The sequence below is a fragment of the Lepidochelys olivacea genome (assembly GCF_965140295.1).
Source record: "Lepidochelys olivacea isolate rLepOli2 genome assembly, chromosome: 1".
In the NCBI taxonomy this organism is placed as follows: domain Eukaryota; kingdom Metazoa; phylum Chordata; order Testudines; family Cheloniidae; genus Lepidochelys; species Lepidochelys olivacea.
The window spans coordinates 13,538,174-13,554,012 of NC_140411.1; the positions used below are offsets into that span (position 1 = coordinate 13,538,174).

Here is a 15,839-nt window from a genome sequence, read left to right on the forward strand (position 1 = left end):
TTTACAATATTGTCCATAGTTGCCTTCACTGATCCCCTGAAAACATCACCTACACCCTTGCCCCATCTTGAATGCCCACGTCCCACTCAGGCCTAACAAACCATGTTTAGGGTACACGCCAAAATATGTGTTTGCCAAGAGTCAGTGAGAAAGTGATTGGCATGTTACAAGAGGTGTATTTTACTGTAATGATTGAATGCTGTGCATGAACTAACCATCATGCTTCTGTGTATTGTTTCTTGGCTTCTGTAGATGTGGCTTTCGTGGGAACCTCCTACACACTTGCAGAGTGCCTCTGCCAGATAAGAAGGCAACCAAGGCATAGCAAGGATGACATATTCTGAGAGGTGCTCCAATCCTCAGAGGCTGAAAAAAGAGAACATGGAGTGGAAAGAAAAGGAAAAGGCAGTACAGAAATGAGAGTGAGGAGCGCATTCTAAAGGGCCATGAATGGGTGATAAAAGTGATAGAGGAACAAACAGGGATGTTGAAGTCCCTAATCATGCTACAGTCAGAACAGATGTGTGCTCACCCCTCCCTCCGCAGCCAATACAGAACTATTTTCAATGCCCTCCCCAAACTCCTCCCACACATTTGGTGCAACTTCCCAGCATGTCTGAGTACCCTGTTCGCGCCACCCCTTTGGACAGATTCCAAAATGATAGCTGGACTTATGCACAGCTCTGAAAGCCTTCACTGTTATCTCCCTTCCCACCAAACCTTTTCTGTGTTTTAATTGGTGTTTAATAAAAACAAACTCTGTGAAAGCAAACCAATCTTTATTTGTGTCCTACATGTAGTGATTGGTGCGGGTAGTAATATATAGGTGCAGTTTAATCATTTACTTAGTATAAATCCCACTCAGGAAGCATCACAATTTTTAGGCAAAACAAGATAACTGAAGTTAATGAAGCATGGCAGATTGCTGTGTAGAAGTACACGTTCCTGGTGCTCCTTCTCAATGTTGCCTCAAAGCCTCCTTGATTCTAACATCTCCCCCATTGATCCCCTCTAATAAACCCTGGTTTCGGGCTGCTCAAAACCAGCAGCCAGGTAATCTGCCTCAGCGCGAGCACTCCACCCCTGGAGAAACTTTTCACCCTTAGCCTCACAAATATTATGGAGTGTGCAACAGGCTGCTACGATGATAGGAATCTTTTCCTCATTTAGGTCCAACCTGCCATAAAGGCAGCACCAGCATGCCTTTAATCTGCCAAAGGCACATTCCACTGTCATTTTGCACCTGCTCAGCTTACTGTTGAAGTGCTCCTTGCTGCTGTCCAGGTTTCCTGTGTAAGGCTTCATGAGCCATGGGAGTAAGGGATAAACTGGGTCTCCCAGAATCACTGTGGGCATTTCAACATTCCCCACTGGAATCTTCTAGTCTGTACAGCCCAGTGTTCCTGAAGATGTGTGTCATGCACCTTTCTGGACCATCCCACATTGATGTCAGTGAAATGCTCACGGTGATCCACAAGCACCTGCAATACTATAGAGAAGTACCCCTTTCTATTGACGTACTCCATTGCAAGATGGTCTGGTGCCAATTGGAATATGCGTTCCATCTATCACCCCTCCGCAGTTAGGGAATCCTATTTCATCAAAGCTATCCACTATTTCTCACACATTGCCAAGAGTCACCGTCCTTCGTAGCAGGTTGCAATTAATGGCCCTGCACGCTTGAGTTAACGCAGCCCCAGCGGTTGACTTCCTGACTCCAAACTGATTCGTAACTGACCAGTAGCAGTCCGGAGTCGGCAGCTTCCACACAGCGATAGCCACGCACTTCTCCACCGAGAGGGCAACTCTCATTCTGGTGTCCTTGTGCCGGGGCGAGGTCTGTACACAAGGTGGCTTTCCAAATCCGAAAGTTCTGTAGCCACTGCTCATCATCCCAGACCTGCGTAACAATGTGATTCCACCACTCAGTGCTTGTTTCCTCTTCAGGTTGGGAGCTCATGATATACTGCATGACCAGACATGATATGGTCATAACAGTGACCACAACAGCAGAGAGCAGTGCTGGATCCATCTTTTCAGACAGAGATGGCGAGCACACAGTAAACGGGGACTGTTGAAAAATGCTGCAAAATGCAGTCGGAAACCCATGGAATGCTGGGATGGAAAAACTTCATCATGGGACATTGAGTCTGCACTTATGATGTGCTGCGATCCACTCTGCCTTCCCACAAGTCCTAGCCACAGAAGGTAGCGAGCAGCACAGTGGGATAGCTACCCACAGTGCACTGCTCTCACTCTTGATGATAGAGCACCAAGCGTGGAAGTGCTCTGCTATCAGAGGGAGTCTTCTGTGAACATGCACTAGCGATATAATTATAGTGCTTTTTGATTGTCAGCATAACTTTTGTCAGCAAAAGTTTGTAGTGTAGACAAGGCCTTACAAATTGTAGCAAATCCCAGCCATGCAGTCCAAAATGCCTTGTGTCCTAGGTTTGAGATTAATTTATCCTTAGTTATGTTAATTGAAGGCTGAGTTCACAGCCATCCATTTCCATGAGGTCCATATTCATCCCATCATTAGCACCTTTCAATTTAACAGTACAAGGCAACAGAAGGAAATTTTTTTTGGGGGGTGGGGGGGGATGTATGCCTGTATCTCAGGAACCCCTTGGTCAAATTACCTTAAATTAGGTCCACTAATGCTTCTTTTGTGCCCCATGAGGGACACCAAATTTTAAAACTACCCGAGGAACTGTTTGGATTTTAGAACATTTACAAGAGTCAAGCTTTAAAGCATATAATGTGGTGGGAATGGAAACCCTCTAGCCATTTTTTTTCTATTGGTGCATGCACATGGTAAAAATTACATTTTCTTAAATACCATTCTTAGTTTGGATCCCCCCCAAGAGTTAAAGTGCCATATGCTACCTTGGATAAACTGTTGATAAAATGCAGGACCATCTTGACCTGTGTGATATAAATAGTTTGATGGTTTCCTCTGTGCAAAAAAGAAAGAAAGAAACCCACCTAGAAACTTTTTGAAAAATGGCTATTTTTCAGGGCTTTTATCATCGCAAACCCTGCTCAAAAGACCCCCACATTGGGTCACTAACCCTACCCTGCACCCTTCTGAGGCAAAGCAAATTTCAAAGGAATCCAACTAAGTCTGTCAGCTTTAGAGATTTTAGAAAGGTTGAGTTTTAAGGAGAAGTCATGATGCAACCTTAACTCTAGTAGTGCTGCCGTGCCCCTATAATATAAGTCAGGTTCACACTAAAAAATTAGGTCAACCCAGCTGTGTTGCTCCTGGGTGTGAAAAAAACCCCACACTGCTGAGCGACATATTTAAGCTGACCTAACCCCTGGTGTAGACAGAGCTAGAATTCTTCCATCAACCTAGCTACTACCTCTCAGGGAGGTGGGCTAACTACAGAGACAGGAGAACTACTCCCATCGCTGTAGTGAGTGTCTACACTGAAATGCTACAGCGGTGCTGCTGTAGTGGTTTAAATGTAGACCATAGCCATAGTAACATGCAATGCTGGCTGAGAGCAATAGGGGCAAGTGCCAATTACTGTGGAAACCATAAACTCTGTCCTGACGATTCTGGGAAAATCCCCAGGAACCAGTTTCATATAAGTAGGTTTTTGCAATGATGTTATTTGTTAATCTTTTTAAGAAACATTCCATTGTGTATTTCTGAAGCCACTTTGGCTTTGACTTATTCCAGTCAGTGTTGTAAATACATTTATTTGGATTCTGTAGCGTTATCCTTTGCCATGTTTGGCATCCCTGGTCTTCCTTTTGTTACAGAATTGCGAGCTAACTTGGGAATGGAGGGAAGACTAATTAATTAAGTAGTAATTGTTGTCAAACCAATTGTTGCTAGCATTTAACATTTGACTTATTTACTATCGGAGGTGAAACTGAAGGAGTTAATGATCTAACAAATTGCACATCAATCAGGAAAGACTAGTTTGAAAGGAATGGTTTTATTTTATGAAGTGTAAATAAAAGATTTTTTAAAAAGACAGTTTAAGGTAAGTGTGGTGGGCTCCATGTTTGAAATTGTCACAAGATAGCTGTGGAGACAAATGTGTTGCCTCATAAAGCTTAATGACTGATTTTTCCATTAATCAGAATTGAGAATGTGCTTCATTAAGCTAATTAGCTGAGCAGTTGCTTAACTGACAGTTACTAGACACAAATTCCCAGGACCCTTGCTTTCCTCTAAATAAAAGCTTAAGAAAAGATAACCTGGCTCTCTTTAATCATCTTTATTAGAGAGATAATGAGCAGAAATGCTATTAAAAATCTTACTGGTCATTTTATGTCTGGGGCAGTGACTGTGGCGATTTCAAATAGCACTGCGCACACACTGATGTTCAATAAATAATAGCTTAGTAAGCTGTGCTGTGAAGGAGTAATGTTAAGGCTGGTCTTTTAAAAGAGGCTTCAAAGGAGATTAATTTCCAGGCACAAGGTTGTTGTGTTCATAGAGGCACTCTGTAAAGTGCTTGAGAATTTCTGTATCTGCAGCTCTTAGCATTACCAGCAGGGAGTGCCCTTTTGCCAACTAATCTTTGAGAGGCTGCTTGTTCATTGGTGGTTTTTTTTCAATACCCAAAAAGCATTAGCTCCCCCTAGTGGGGCAACTAAATTAGTGCAGGTTTTGCACTTCAATCTCTGTAGCCATTGCACAGTAGAAAGAGGATCCTGATTTTTTCCCCTTCCTTTGCTCTGGAGTAATTTGCAAAACACTGTGGAAGCTGGGGATGTGTAAGACTAATTTTATCCTACACTCCAGATGCTTTGTAAGGAGGACATGTAATGGTGAAGAATTTAAGGGAATTAATTGAAGGATCTGAAATTTGAATTATTAAATACACTATCTAGTTATAATGCCTAATTGTAAATATTTTTTTTTTTTTTGCCGCTTAGTGTGTCTTGAATAATAACACGGTAGCGCTAGCATCCAGTGCAAGCAAAGACCTTTCAGCAGAGGACTGGTGTAGAAGAAAAATGACTGTCTTCTTAATTATTTTTTTTTCCCCTCCTCCAGAGTTCTCAGTCTTCCACAATGAATCCTGTTTACAGCCCTGTTCAACCTGGGGCTCCCTATGGAAACCCTAAGAACATGGCTTACACAGGTAAGTTTGGTTTTAAGTGACTCTTGGAATTTGGCATTTTGTGCTTAGAGCAGATTAAGATCAATTGGTAAATTTCTTTTTTTCCATTCTAGTTAGCTACTATAGAAAGGCATTCTGTGACGTGTTATAGCAAAGTGCTCAGCACAATCCTAGATCTTTCTGTTTTCCTGGAGTTTCCACAAAAAGCTCAATCTTAAGTACCAGTTTATGCTTTGGAAGGCCACTCTCTTAACAGATAGACAGCTGGCATGTTCTTGCTTTCCTGTCTTTTCACACTATGTTTTCCCTACAGCTTTAGGCACAAAATCCTCCCCCCCGCCCTCCTTAGAGTTTCCTAATAATCTCCAGGAAACGAGCAATTCTCTGTTAAGGCTTTCAGAGATGGTTTTAAGTATCCAAAATGCCTATTTCAGAGTCTCTTATGGTGCAAGTCCATTGTTGGAGCAGGCAGCTAGGAACAGACTATCAAGTTTGCAGTAGAAACAAATAGGGAGGAATAACATGTTGCTCTCCAAAAAAACTCTTTGCCAGTTCTGCAGTCAGTTTCATTCAGCAGGAGAAAATCTAAAATACAGGCGGAGGAGATGATGCAGAACAAAGATGAAGGACAACATCACAAGGGAGAAGGCATGGGGAAGATGGATGACCCATTAGAGGGCTGTCCTGGAGAGAGGAAGGAAGAGTCAATGTCCCAGCAGAAATTCAGAGAGATCACTGGGTGGGAGTGGGGGAAGGGAAAGAACTAGAGTCTAAAAATTCATTGTTTAATTTGTTTGCATGTCACTTTAGAACATTTATGCGGAATATTGGTCAATAAAAATTGACTTAGTTGATCTTAATTCCATTATTTTTTAGTGTAGCAGAGAAGCTAAAGGCACTCTGAATGGTGTTTTTTTTGTGCTTAATATTCAATGAAAAATTCAAAAACACTCATAGGAAGCACTTTCCTGACCCTAAATTATTTATCTGCAATATTTGCACTATATGATGGATATTTTAGACTGCTGCAACTCACATCACTCCTGACGCCATAGAGAAATAAAGTTACTCATTCGGGTACATTTGCAAAAGCTTCAGCTAGGAGAGGAAACAAGTAATACAGATTTCTGATAAGTGCTTCTGGGAAAGCCTTTTTTCTTTTGAAATTACAGAATCACGGTATTTTGAGCTCTAACAAATTTCCTTCTTGAATTAATTAAAATTAGTGTGGTGTTAATTTTGACAAAATATTTATTTTCTTGTAATGCATCTTTCCTCTTGCAGATAAGTATAATCTGTCTTAACTTTCACTGCTGTGCAGATACTTTTAGAAAAAGAGTGTTGATTCTTGGCTCTTGGCCTTGCTTTCTTTTAAAGTACATGTCAAGGTTCCTTCCCCACTCTGAACTCTAGGGTAGAGATGTGGGACAATGCATGAAAGACCCCCTAAGCTTATTCTTACCGGCTTAGGTTAAAAACTTCCTCAAGGTACAAACTTTTGCCTTGTCCTTGAATCCTATGCTGCCACCCCCAAGCGTGTTAAACAAAGAACAGGGAAAGAGCCCACTTAGAGATGTCTTCCCCCCAAGCCCTACACCCCCTTTCCTGGGGAAGGCTTGATAAAAATCCTCACCAATTTGCATAGGTGAACACAGACCCAAACCCTTGGATCTTAAGAACAATGAAAAAGCAATCGGGATCTTAAAAGAAGAATTTTAATTAAAGAAAAAGTAAAAGAATCACCTCTGTAAAATCAGGATGGTAAATACCTTACAGGGTAATCTGATTCAAAACATAGAGAAGTCCTCTAGGCAAAACCTTAAGTTACAGAAAGACACAAAAACAGGAATATACATTCAGACAGCTTATTTACCAGCCATTTAAACAAAAGAAAATCTAACGCATTTCTAGCTAGATTACTTACTAACTTCTGAAGAGCATTCCTGACCTGGTCCCGGCAAAAGCATCACACAGACAGATACATTACACAGATACAGACAGACAGACCCTTTGTTTCCGCCCCCCTCCTCCAGCTTTGAAAGTAACTTGTCTCCTCATTAGTCATTTTGGTCAGGTGCTAGCGAGTTATCCTAGCTGTACACAGAAAGGTGATTACCCTTCCCTTTTATATTTATGACAGCACAATAGAAATTAGAGTGACCAGATGACAAGAACAAAATATCGGGACACATGGTGGGGAAGCCACAGGCTCACCCCCACACCCCCCTCCAGGGACGGCTCTAGGTTTTTTGCTGCCCCAAGCAAAAAAAAAAAAAAAAAGCCGGAGTGCCGCCGAAGCAAAATATTGGGACAAACAACTAAATATTGGGACAGTCCCAATTTTATCGGGACATCTGGTCCCCCTAATAGAAATGTCCCTATTAAATCAGACAGGAAGTAGTAAATTGGCCAGAATACATAGCAAATTTGATGAACCTATGCAACAGATATTCTTTCTCATTCTTTGAATGAATGTGATTCAGAGGCAATGTCAGGCATCTCTGTTACATCCCCTGCATCTCTATACCAAATCAATAAATTCTGACAGGGCAGTCTGTAGACTATCACACAAATGTCAAATTAGTTTTTGTGGACTGATTAAATTTTTAAAAAATGGAATTTTAATGGGAATACTTGTATAATGTTGACCTTGCTTGTAGGAGACATTATAGAGGGAATAGGGTTATTAGAAGGTATTGAAGCAAGTCCTATCACAAAAAAAAGTTGGCCCAACAATTCAGAATGAGAATTTCTGTGATAAATTGTTGATAATCCAATTTTGGTCTGCATATACGGTGTTCTAGTCTGATACTCAGAAAGCAAAATATAAAATTAAAAAACCTTTGGTTTGAATTTGATTAAGTATCTTGGTCTTGTACAACACTGATCATACAGTTGTGACTTAAATGATAATGAATGGTCTGAGGGAATAGCGAGAGGCACTGATTGTGGGGATAGGAGCCAGGAATTTCTAGATTCTAGCTGTGGCTCTACGGCTACTCACACTGTCATTTTTAATCTATCTCAGTTTCTCCATCTCAAAAATGTGGACAATACTTACCGACCTGACAGGGGCTGTGTAGGAACTGAGCAAATAGTATTTGTAATGTGCTTTGAAAAAAGTGTTATGTGAGTGAAAAGAATTATTGATGTCATTTGTGCTCTGGAGTCCAAATTAGTGACATGTTGTGCAATACTTACCATAGCTGACATTTAAAACTCCATTGTTGTTTTAGGGATGACCAGGAGCTAGCTAATCTTATGCTGAACAGCGACACCGACGTCTGGTTTGAAGCCCAGTTGGGGCTGACCTAGTGTAGGGTCTGTTCTCCCCCACATCACCTGTTGCACTATCCAGTAAAGATTCTGTAACACACTGGTCATTCTGGCTGACTATTCTCTAAGTAACTGAGCTTCTTTCTGAACTGATGAAAATGTTTCTTGGGTACGACTAAAACTGTCATCTTTGCATTATTGTATCCTCAACAAGGAGTCCAGATATGTTCATTATAATGGCTGTGTAATTAGTAGCCAGGGTACACTGTGCTAACATCAAGTTACTCTTTCAGTGGTTCTTAACCTTTACTGCAGCCTGCACCCCTTTGGTTCTCAAAATATGTTCTTGCACCCCTTACCAAAAATCAAAATATGTTCTCACACCTCTTATCAAAAATCATTGAAGTAGGTCAGTTCTTTAAACCTAGATATATTTTTGTTTGTATATTACACGAATCGTTAAAAATGTATCATCATAAATACATAGGTTTGATGAAACAAAGTAGTTGTACTTAAGTGCCGTGCTTAATTTGTGTTTTCGATGATTTACCTTCTAAAAACATCTGGCGTGCCTTGCACCCCCAGAAAGGGCATCTTGCACCCCCAGGGGGCGCGTGCATCCCAGGTTAAGAACCACTGCTCTAGAAGATGGAAGAAATATGGGATCCTCAAATTGATCTGTTCTGCTCTGCTAAAGACTAGTGTTTGTATCTGAGAGCGAGAGGGAAGAAGTGGTTATTTGAAAATAAAAATAAAATAGACTTGGATGTAGCCTGAGTTATTAATTAAGATGTTTACCAACAAGTATTCTATTGATTTTGCTAGGAGTCTATAAAAAAAACTTTATTTTACTGAAAAACATATCAAGGAACTCATTTAGCTTCATATTAATCCAGAGAATGAGCACTGTACTTACATTGTGAACCTGTACTTTCTTGTTAACACAAAGTGTATGGGCACCTTCAAAATTAAAGTGCCATATCTCCATTCCTTCGGATGCACGGCTGGATGTGTAGAGGTAAGATTATGTAATTATCTATTAAGTGTCTTCCTAATTTATGCTTCCTTCTCTCTTATGTAGTGGGTAGGATGTCTTGACTCTTTCCAAGGTGTGAGATTGGCAGGGGCTGTGTTTTCATGGAGCAGAGCAAAGTGATCAACAATCAATGGAATTGTACATCAAGGGATAAGTCTTGCTCACAAATATTCTCATTGACTTCAGTGCGGTACTCATATGGGTAAGGCAAAGCAGGATGACTGCACAGCCAAGAGGCGGCCTGTGGGGTAATCTGTGGTGTAAATAACAAGTAAAGGGCATTTCCCCACTTCTAGTCATGTTTGATTTCTTAAAAATCAATGTACGTGTCCTGTTAAATTTATGCTTGTTCTATAAGAGATACTGCTGCTCAAGGGATTTTTGGTCTCACAGAGTTGAAACAGTAGTGTACAGATTCTCCAGGAATGATAGTCTCATCAGTAATATCACCATTTTAAGAGTGACTACAGATTCTAGCAATGTTGGAGTGATTGAGCTCATAAATACACATTTATCTTCCTGCCTTAGAAAGCAACAGAGATTTCATGCTCTCTAGCAAACAGATGGTTTTGACAAAGCGTCCACTTGTCTCTCATTTTAATGCTTTCCATGTCTTTAAATCTCCACATTAATACACTTTCGATATAGATATCCTAGCTCTGCTCTTAAACTGTCTGAAACATTTTATAAACAGCCTACCTGGCATTTGACAAGGCAATATTTTTTAAATATTGAGATGCAAATTGTATAAAGTTGGTAACTTGACCTTTGTGAAAGGAGAATTTCAGAGAGTTGTGTCTCTTCTAAATAAGTTATCCCTACATAACTGCATGCTGAATGCTTCAAATAGCAGCAAATAGCCGATAAAATTTCCCTCTGTGTGCCTTTTACATTCTAAAAAGTCCCACTGGTTGTGTCCCAGTTGCTGTGAGGTTTTATTTTGTGTTATAATATAAAAAGGAGTCACCTACTTTTGCCCTCAACACTGGATCCATTGCCCCAGGTGCTTTCCTAGCAGTTGTGACTGCATGGAATTTGCATCACACTGACTGGAGGCTGAACAATGGAACTTCAGGGGACAAAAAGCATGTTTTGAAAAGGAAAAATAATAAAGGTATTGTTAAAATTGATGCTCTGAAGGTTCCCCTTACACGGAGTAGTTCAGGGGTATTTAGTATGTAATTGTAGATTTAGTTAATTTCTTCTCAAACCATAGAATCATAGAATGTCAGGGTTGGAAGGGACCTCAGGAGGTCATCTAGTCCAACCTCCTGCTAAAAGCAGGACCAATCCCCAATTAAATCATCCCAGCCAGGGCTTTGTCAAGCCTGACCTTAAAATCTTCTAGGGAAGGAGATTCCACCACCACCCTAGGTAACGCATTCCAGTGTTTCACCACCCTCCTAGTGAAAAAGTTTTTCCTAATATCCAACCTAAATCTTCCCCACTGCAACTTGAGACCATTACTCCTTGTTCTGTCATCTGCTACCACTGAGAACAGTCTAGAACCATCCTCTTTGGAACCCCCTTTCAGGTAGTTGAAAGCAGCTATCAAATCCTTTCTCATTCTTCTCTTCTGCAGACTAAACATCCCCAGTTCCCTCAGCCTCTCCTCATAAGTCATGTGTTCCAGTCCCCTAATGATTTTTGTTGCCCTCCGCTGGACTCTTTCCAATTTTTCCACATCCTTCTTGTAGTGTGGGGCCCAAAACTCTGGACACAGTACTCCAGATGAGGCCTCACCAATGTTGAATAGAGGGGAACGATCACGTCCCTCAATCTGCTGGCTATGCCCCTACTTATACATCCCAAAATGCCATTGGCCTTCTTGGCAACAAGGGCACACTGTTGACTCATATCCAACTTCTCATCCACTGTAACCCCTAGGTCCTTTTCTGCAGAACTGCTGCCGAGCCATTCGGTCCCAAGTCTGTAGCGGTGCATTGGATTCTTCCGTCCTTAGTGCAGGACTCTGCACTTGTCCTTGTTGAACCTCATCAGATTTCTTCTGGCCCAATCCTCCAATTTGTCTAGGTCCCTCTGTATCCTATCCCTACCCTCCAGCATATCTACCTCTCCTCCCAGTTTAGTGTTATCTGCAAACTTGCTGAGAGTGCAATCCACACCATCCTCTAGATCATTTATGAAGATATTGAACAAAATCGGCCCCAGGACCGACCCTTGGGGCACTCCACTTGATACTGGCTGCCAACTAGACATGGAGCCATTGATCACTACCCTTTGAGCCCGACAATCTAGCCAGCTTTCTATCCACCTTATAGTCCATTCATCCAGCCCATACTTCTTTAACTTGCTGGCAAGAATACTGTGGGAGACTGTGTCAAAAGCTTTGCTAAAGTCAAGGAACAACACGTCCACTGCTTTCCTTTCATCCACAGAGCCAGTTATCTCATCATAGAAGGCAATTAGATTAGTCAGGCTTGACTTGCCCTTGGTGAATCCATTCTGACTGTTCCTGATCACTTTCCTCTCCTCTAAGTGCTTCAGAATTGATTCCTTGAGGACCTGCTCCATGATTTTTCCAGGGACTGAGGTGAGGCTGACTGGCCTGTAGTTCCCAGGATCCTCCTCCTTCCCTTTTTTAAAGATGGGCACTACATTAACCTTTTTCCAGTCATCCCCGGATCGCCATGAGTTTTCAAAGATTATGGCCAATGGCTCTGCAATCACATCTGCCAACTCCTTTAGCACTCTCGGATGCAACGCATCTGGCCCCATGGACCTGTGCTTGTCCAGCTTTTCTAAATAGTCCCGAACCACTTCTTTCTCCACAGAGGGCTGGTCACCTTCTCCCCATGCTGTGCTGCCCAGTGCAGTAGTCTGGGAGCTGACCTTGTTCGTGAAGACAGAGGCAAAAAAAGCACTGAGTACATTAGCTTTTTCCACATCCTCTGTCACTAGGTTGCCTCCCTCATTCAGTAAGGGGCCCACACTTTCCTTGACTTTCTTCTTGTTGCTAACATACCTGAAGAAACCCTTCTTGTTACTCTTAACATCTCTTGCTAGCTGCAACTCCAGGTGTGATTTGGCCTTTCTGATTTCACTTCTGCAAGCCCGAGCAATATTTTTATACTCATCCCTGGTCATTTGTCCAGTCTTCCACTTCTTGTAAGCTTCTTTTTTGTATTTAAGATCAGCAAGGATTTCACAGTTAAGCCAAGCTGGTCGCCTGCCATATTTACTATTCTTTCTACACATTGGGATGGTTTGTCCCTGTAACCTCAATAAGGATTCTTTAAAATACAGTCAGCTCTCCTAGACTCCTTTCCCCCTCATGTTATTCTCCCATGGGATCTTGCCCATCAGTTCCCTAAGGGAGTCAGTCTGCTTTTCTGAAGTCCATGGTCTGTATTCTGCTGCTCTCCTTTCTTCCTTGTGTTAGGATCCTGAACTCAACCATTTCATGGTCACTGCCTCGCAGGTTCCCATCCACTTTTGTTTCCCCTACTAATTCTTCCCGGTTTGTGAGCTGCAGGTCAAGAAGAGTTCTGCCCCTAATTGGTTCCTCCAGCACTTGCACCAGGAAATTGTCCCCTACATTTTCCAAAAACTTCCTGGATTGCCTGTGCACTGCTGTATTGCTCTCCCAGCAGATATCAGGGTGATTGAAGTCTCCCAAGAGAACCAGGGCCTGCGATCTAGTAACTTCTGCGAGTTGCCGGAAGAAAGCCTTGTCCACCTCATGCCCCTGGTCTGGTGGTCTATAGTAGACTCCCACCACAACATCACCCTTGTTGCTCACACTTCTAAACTTAATCCAGAGACTCTCAGGTTTTTCTGCAGTTTCATACTTGAGCTCTGAGCAGTCATACTGCTTTCTTACATACAGTGCAACTCCCCCACCTTTTCTGCCCTTCCTGTCCTTCCTGAACAGCTTATATCCATCCATGACAGTACTCCGGTCATGTGAGTTATCCCACCAAGTCTCTGTTATTCCAATCACATCATAATTCCTTGACTGTGCCAGGACTTCCAGTTCTCCCTGCTTGTTTCCCAGGCTTCATGCATTTTTATATGGGCACTTGAGATAACCTGCTGATCGCCCCTCTTTCTCAGTATGAGGCAGGAGCCCTCCCCTCTCACATGCTCCTGCTCGTGCCTCCTTCCGGTATCCCACTTCCTCACTTACCTCAGGGCTTTGGTCTCCTTCCCCCGGTGAACCTAGTTTAAAGGCCTCCTCACTAGGTTAGCCAGCCAGCTTGCGAAGATGCTCTTCCCTCTCTTCGTTAGGTGGAGCCCGTCTGCCTAGCACTCCTTCTTGGAACACCATCCCATGGTCAAAGAATCCAAAGCCTTCTCTCTGACACCACCTGCGTAGCCATTCGTTGACTTCCACGATTCAACGGTCTCTACCCAGGCCTTTTCCTTCCACGGGGATGATGGACGAGAATACCACTTGCACCTCAAACTCCTTTATCCTTCTTTCCAGAGCCACGTAGTCTGCAGTGATCCGCTCAAGGTCATTCTTGGCAGTATCATTGGTGCCCACGTGAAGAAGCAGGAAGGGGTAGCGATCTGAGGGCTTGATGAGTCTCGGCAGTCTCTCCGTCACATCGCGAATCTTAGCTCCTGGCAAGCAGCAGACTTCTCTATTTTCCCGGTCGGGGCAGCAGATAGATGACTCAGTCCCCCTGAGGAGAGAGTCCCCGACCACCACCACCCGCCTCCTTCTCTTGGGAGTGGTGGTCGTGGAACCCCCAACCCTAGGACAGTGCATCCCATGCCTTCCAATCGGCGCAGTCTCCTGCTCCCTTCCCTCAGATGTATCATCTGGTCCACTCTCCACATTAGTACCTGTGGAGAGAACATGAAAACGGTTACTTACCTGTATCTGCCCTGCTGGTACATGGACGTTCCCCTTTTTTCTTCTGGAGGTCACATGATGCCAAATTTCTTCACCGTCCTTCTGTCCCCGATGTGCAGCCTGCTCTGAATCTTCAGAACATTGTGCCCGTAGAAGCCTATCCTGACATCCATCCAGGAAATCTTCAGTTTCTCTTATGAAACGCAGGGTCAATACCTGTTGCTCCAGACCTCGAACCTGTTTGTGTCTTTGTTTTCACTAGCAAAGTTAATGGTAAATGGATTTAAGAACTAAGCTTCCTTTTTAAGAGGGCTTTGAGCTAAATTGTAAAGAATTCAGGGAGCAAGGCAAATTTACACATCAGCTAATTAGGTTCTGAAATGACCTTCCTGCGTGCAGGGCAAAGACCCCAGCGAAGGCAGAAAACCTTGAATGGAAAATGGTGGTAAAATCAGACTTACAAAAGCTTAACAAGGTCCCTAGGAATGTAGATGAAAATAAAAAAGGAAGATGATTTACTTGGTTACAATGTGAATTTGAGCATAGTTCACTGATGCAATATTTGAATCACACTAGCGCTTGGATTTTAAATTGGTTGTCCATGAGGTAGAGTCAGAGTGGAGTGAATCTTTATTTGGAAACAGACACAGAAATATCTCTAATAAGTCATTCAAGGAAACTGCTGTTGCCTTTGCCAGGTAATATTTCAAACCCTTTTCTGAATATGGATTCAGAGGACTTTTTTTTGTTTTTTTATGGCAGCCTAAGGGTAAATTGCAAGATAAAACAAAACAAAAAAGTGTTTTATCCTTTACTGCCTCTCTTTGATGTATAAAGTTTGCCTCAACCATCATCCAAAAAAGAGAAAAGAAACCATTTTGTTTGTTAGAAAAATATCCTGCCTGACAATGTCATTTCTTCATACTTAAACACTCCATTCGTCATAGCTTAACTAAGCAAGTTAATGGCAATTACATTAATTACTCTTACATCCTTGCAAACTGTTCTGGAGGATATTAAAGCAGAGAAACTAAATGTGCTTTCTCACAGAAAAATTAAATTGGAGGAGTTTGAGGACATTTTTCAAGTTGCCTTGAAGATATTAACTAAATAATTACGAAACTGTTAGGTGTGGTAACTGTTAGGTGTGGTACGGGTGGTCTGAGGCTCCGGTCCTGCAGTGGGTCTCTCTGTGGGCACAGGAGCTCATTACAGGTCTGGGGCCATAGACCTCTCTCTGTGTGTGTGATACTGTCACAGAGCTAACAGCTGCCTGGTTTAGGAAGAGGGTGTTTTCCATGAGAAATGTTTGTCTCTGGAGTCCTATTCATTTTGGTGGGATAGCATGTCAGCAGTCTCTTACAGCGATCACTTTGCAGGATTCAGTTGATGGGTATTAATCTTGTAATTCCGATTGTGTAGTATAGTTTCCTTATTTTAAAATATCTAATAATACTGTATTCTAAAAAGTCTAAGTCATCTAAAATGTTGGTTACCATAGGTGCAAGACAGATTGCTGTTGTGCAGGGAACTTCCAAGATCTGTTGAAAACCCTTATTTGTTTCCCAGCTGAATAACCCAGGATTATTTCTGCATTCTTGTTTGAGGGGGA

The 15,839-nt window shown here is 42.3% G+C and overlaps 1 protein-coding gene across 3 annotated transcripts in view; it reads left to right on the top strand.

Moving 5' to 3' along the window:
- Positions 1-15,839, top strand: part of FAM168A (family with sequence similarity 168 member A) — a 356,943-nt gene that overhangs the window by 142,177 nt on the left and 198,927 nt on the right. For all 3 annotated transcript variants that reach the window (XM_084647889.1, XM_084647890.1, XM_084647891.1), the window contains exon 2: positions 5,024-5,111. In XM_084647889.1, the coding sequence (XP_084504015.1) occupies positions 5,042-5,111 (70 nt within the window). In that variant the 5' untranslated portion in view covers positions 5,024-5,041. The remainder of the gene's footprint in view (positions 1-5,023; positions 5,112-15,839) is intronic.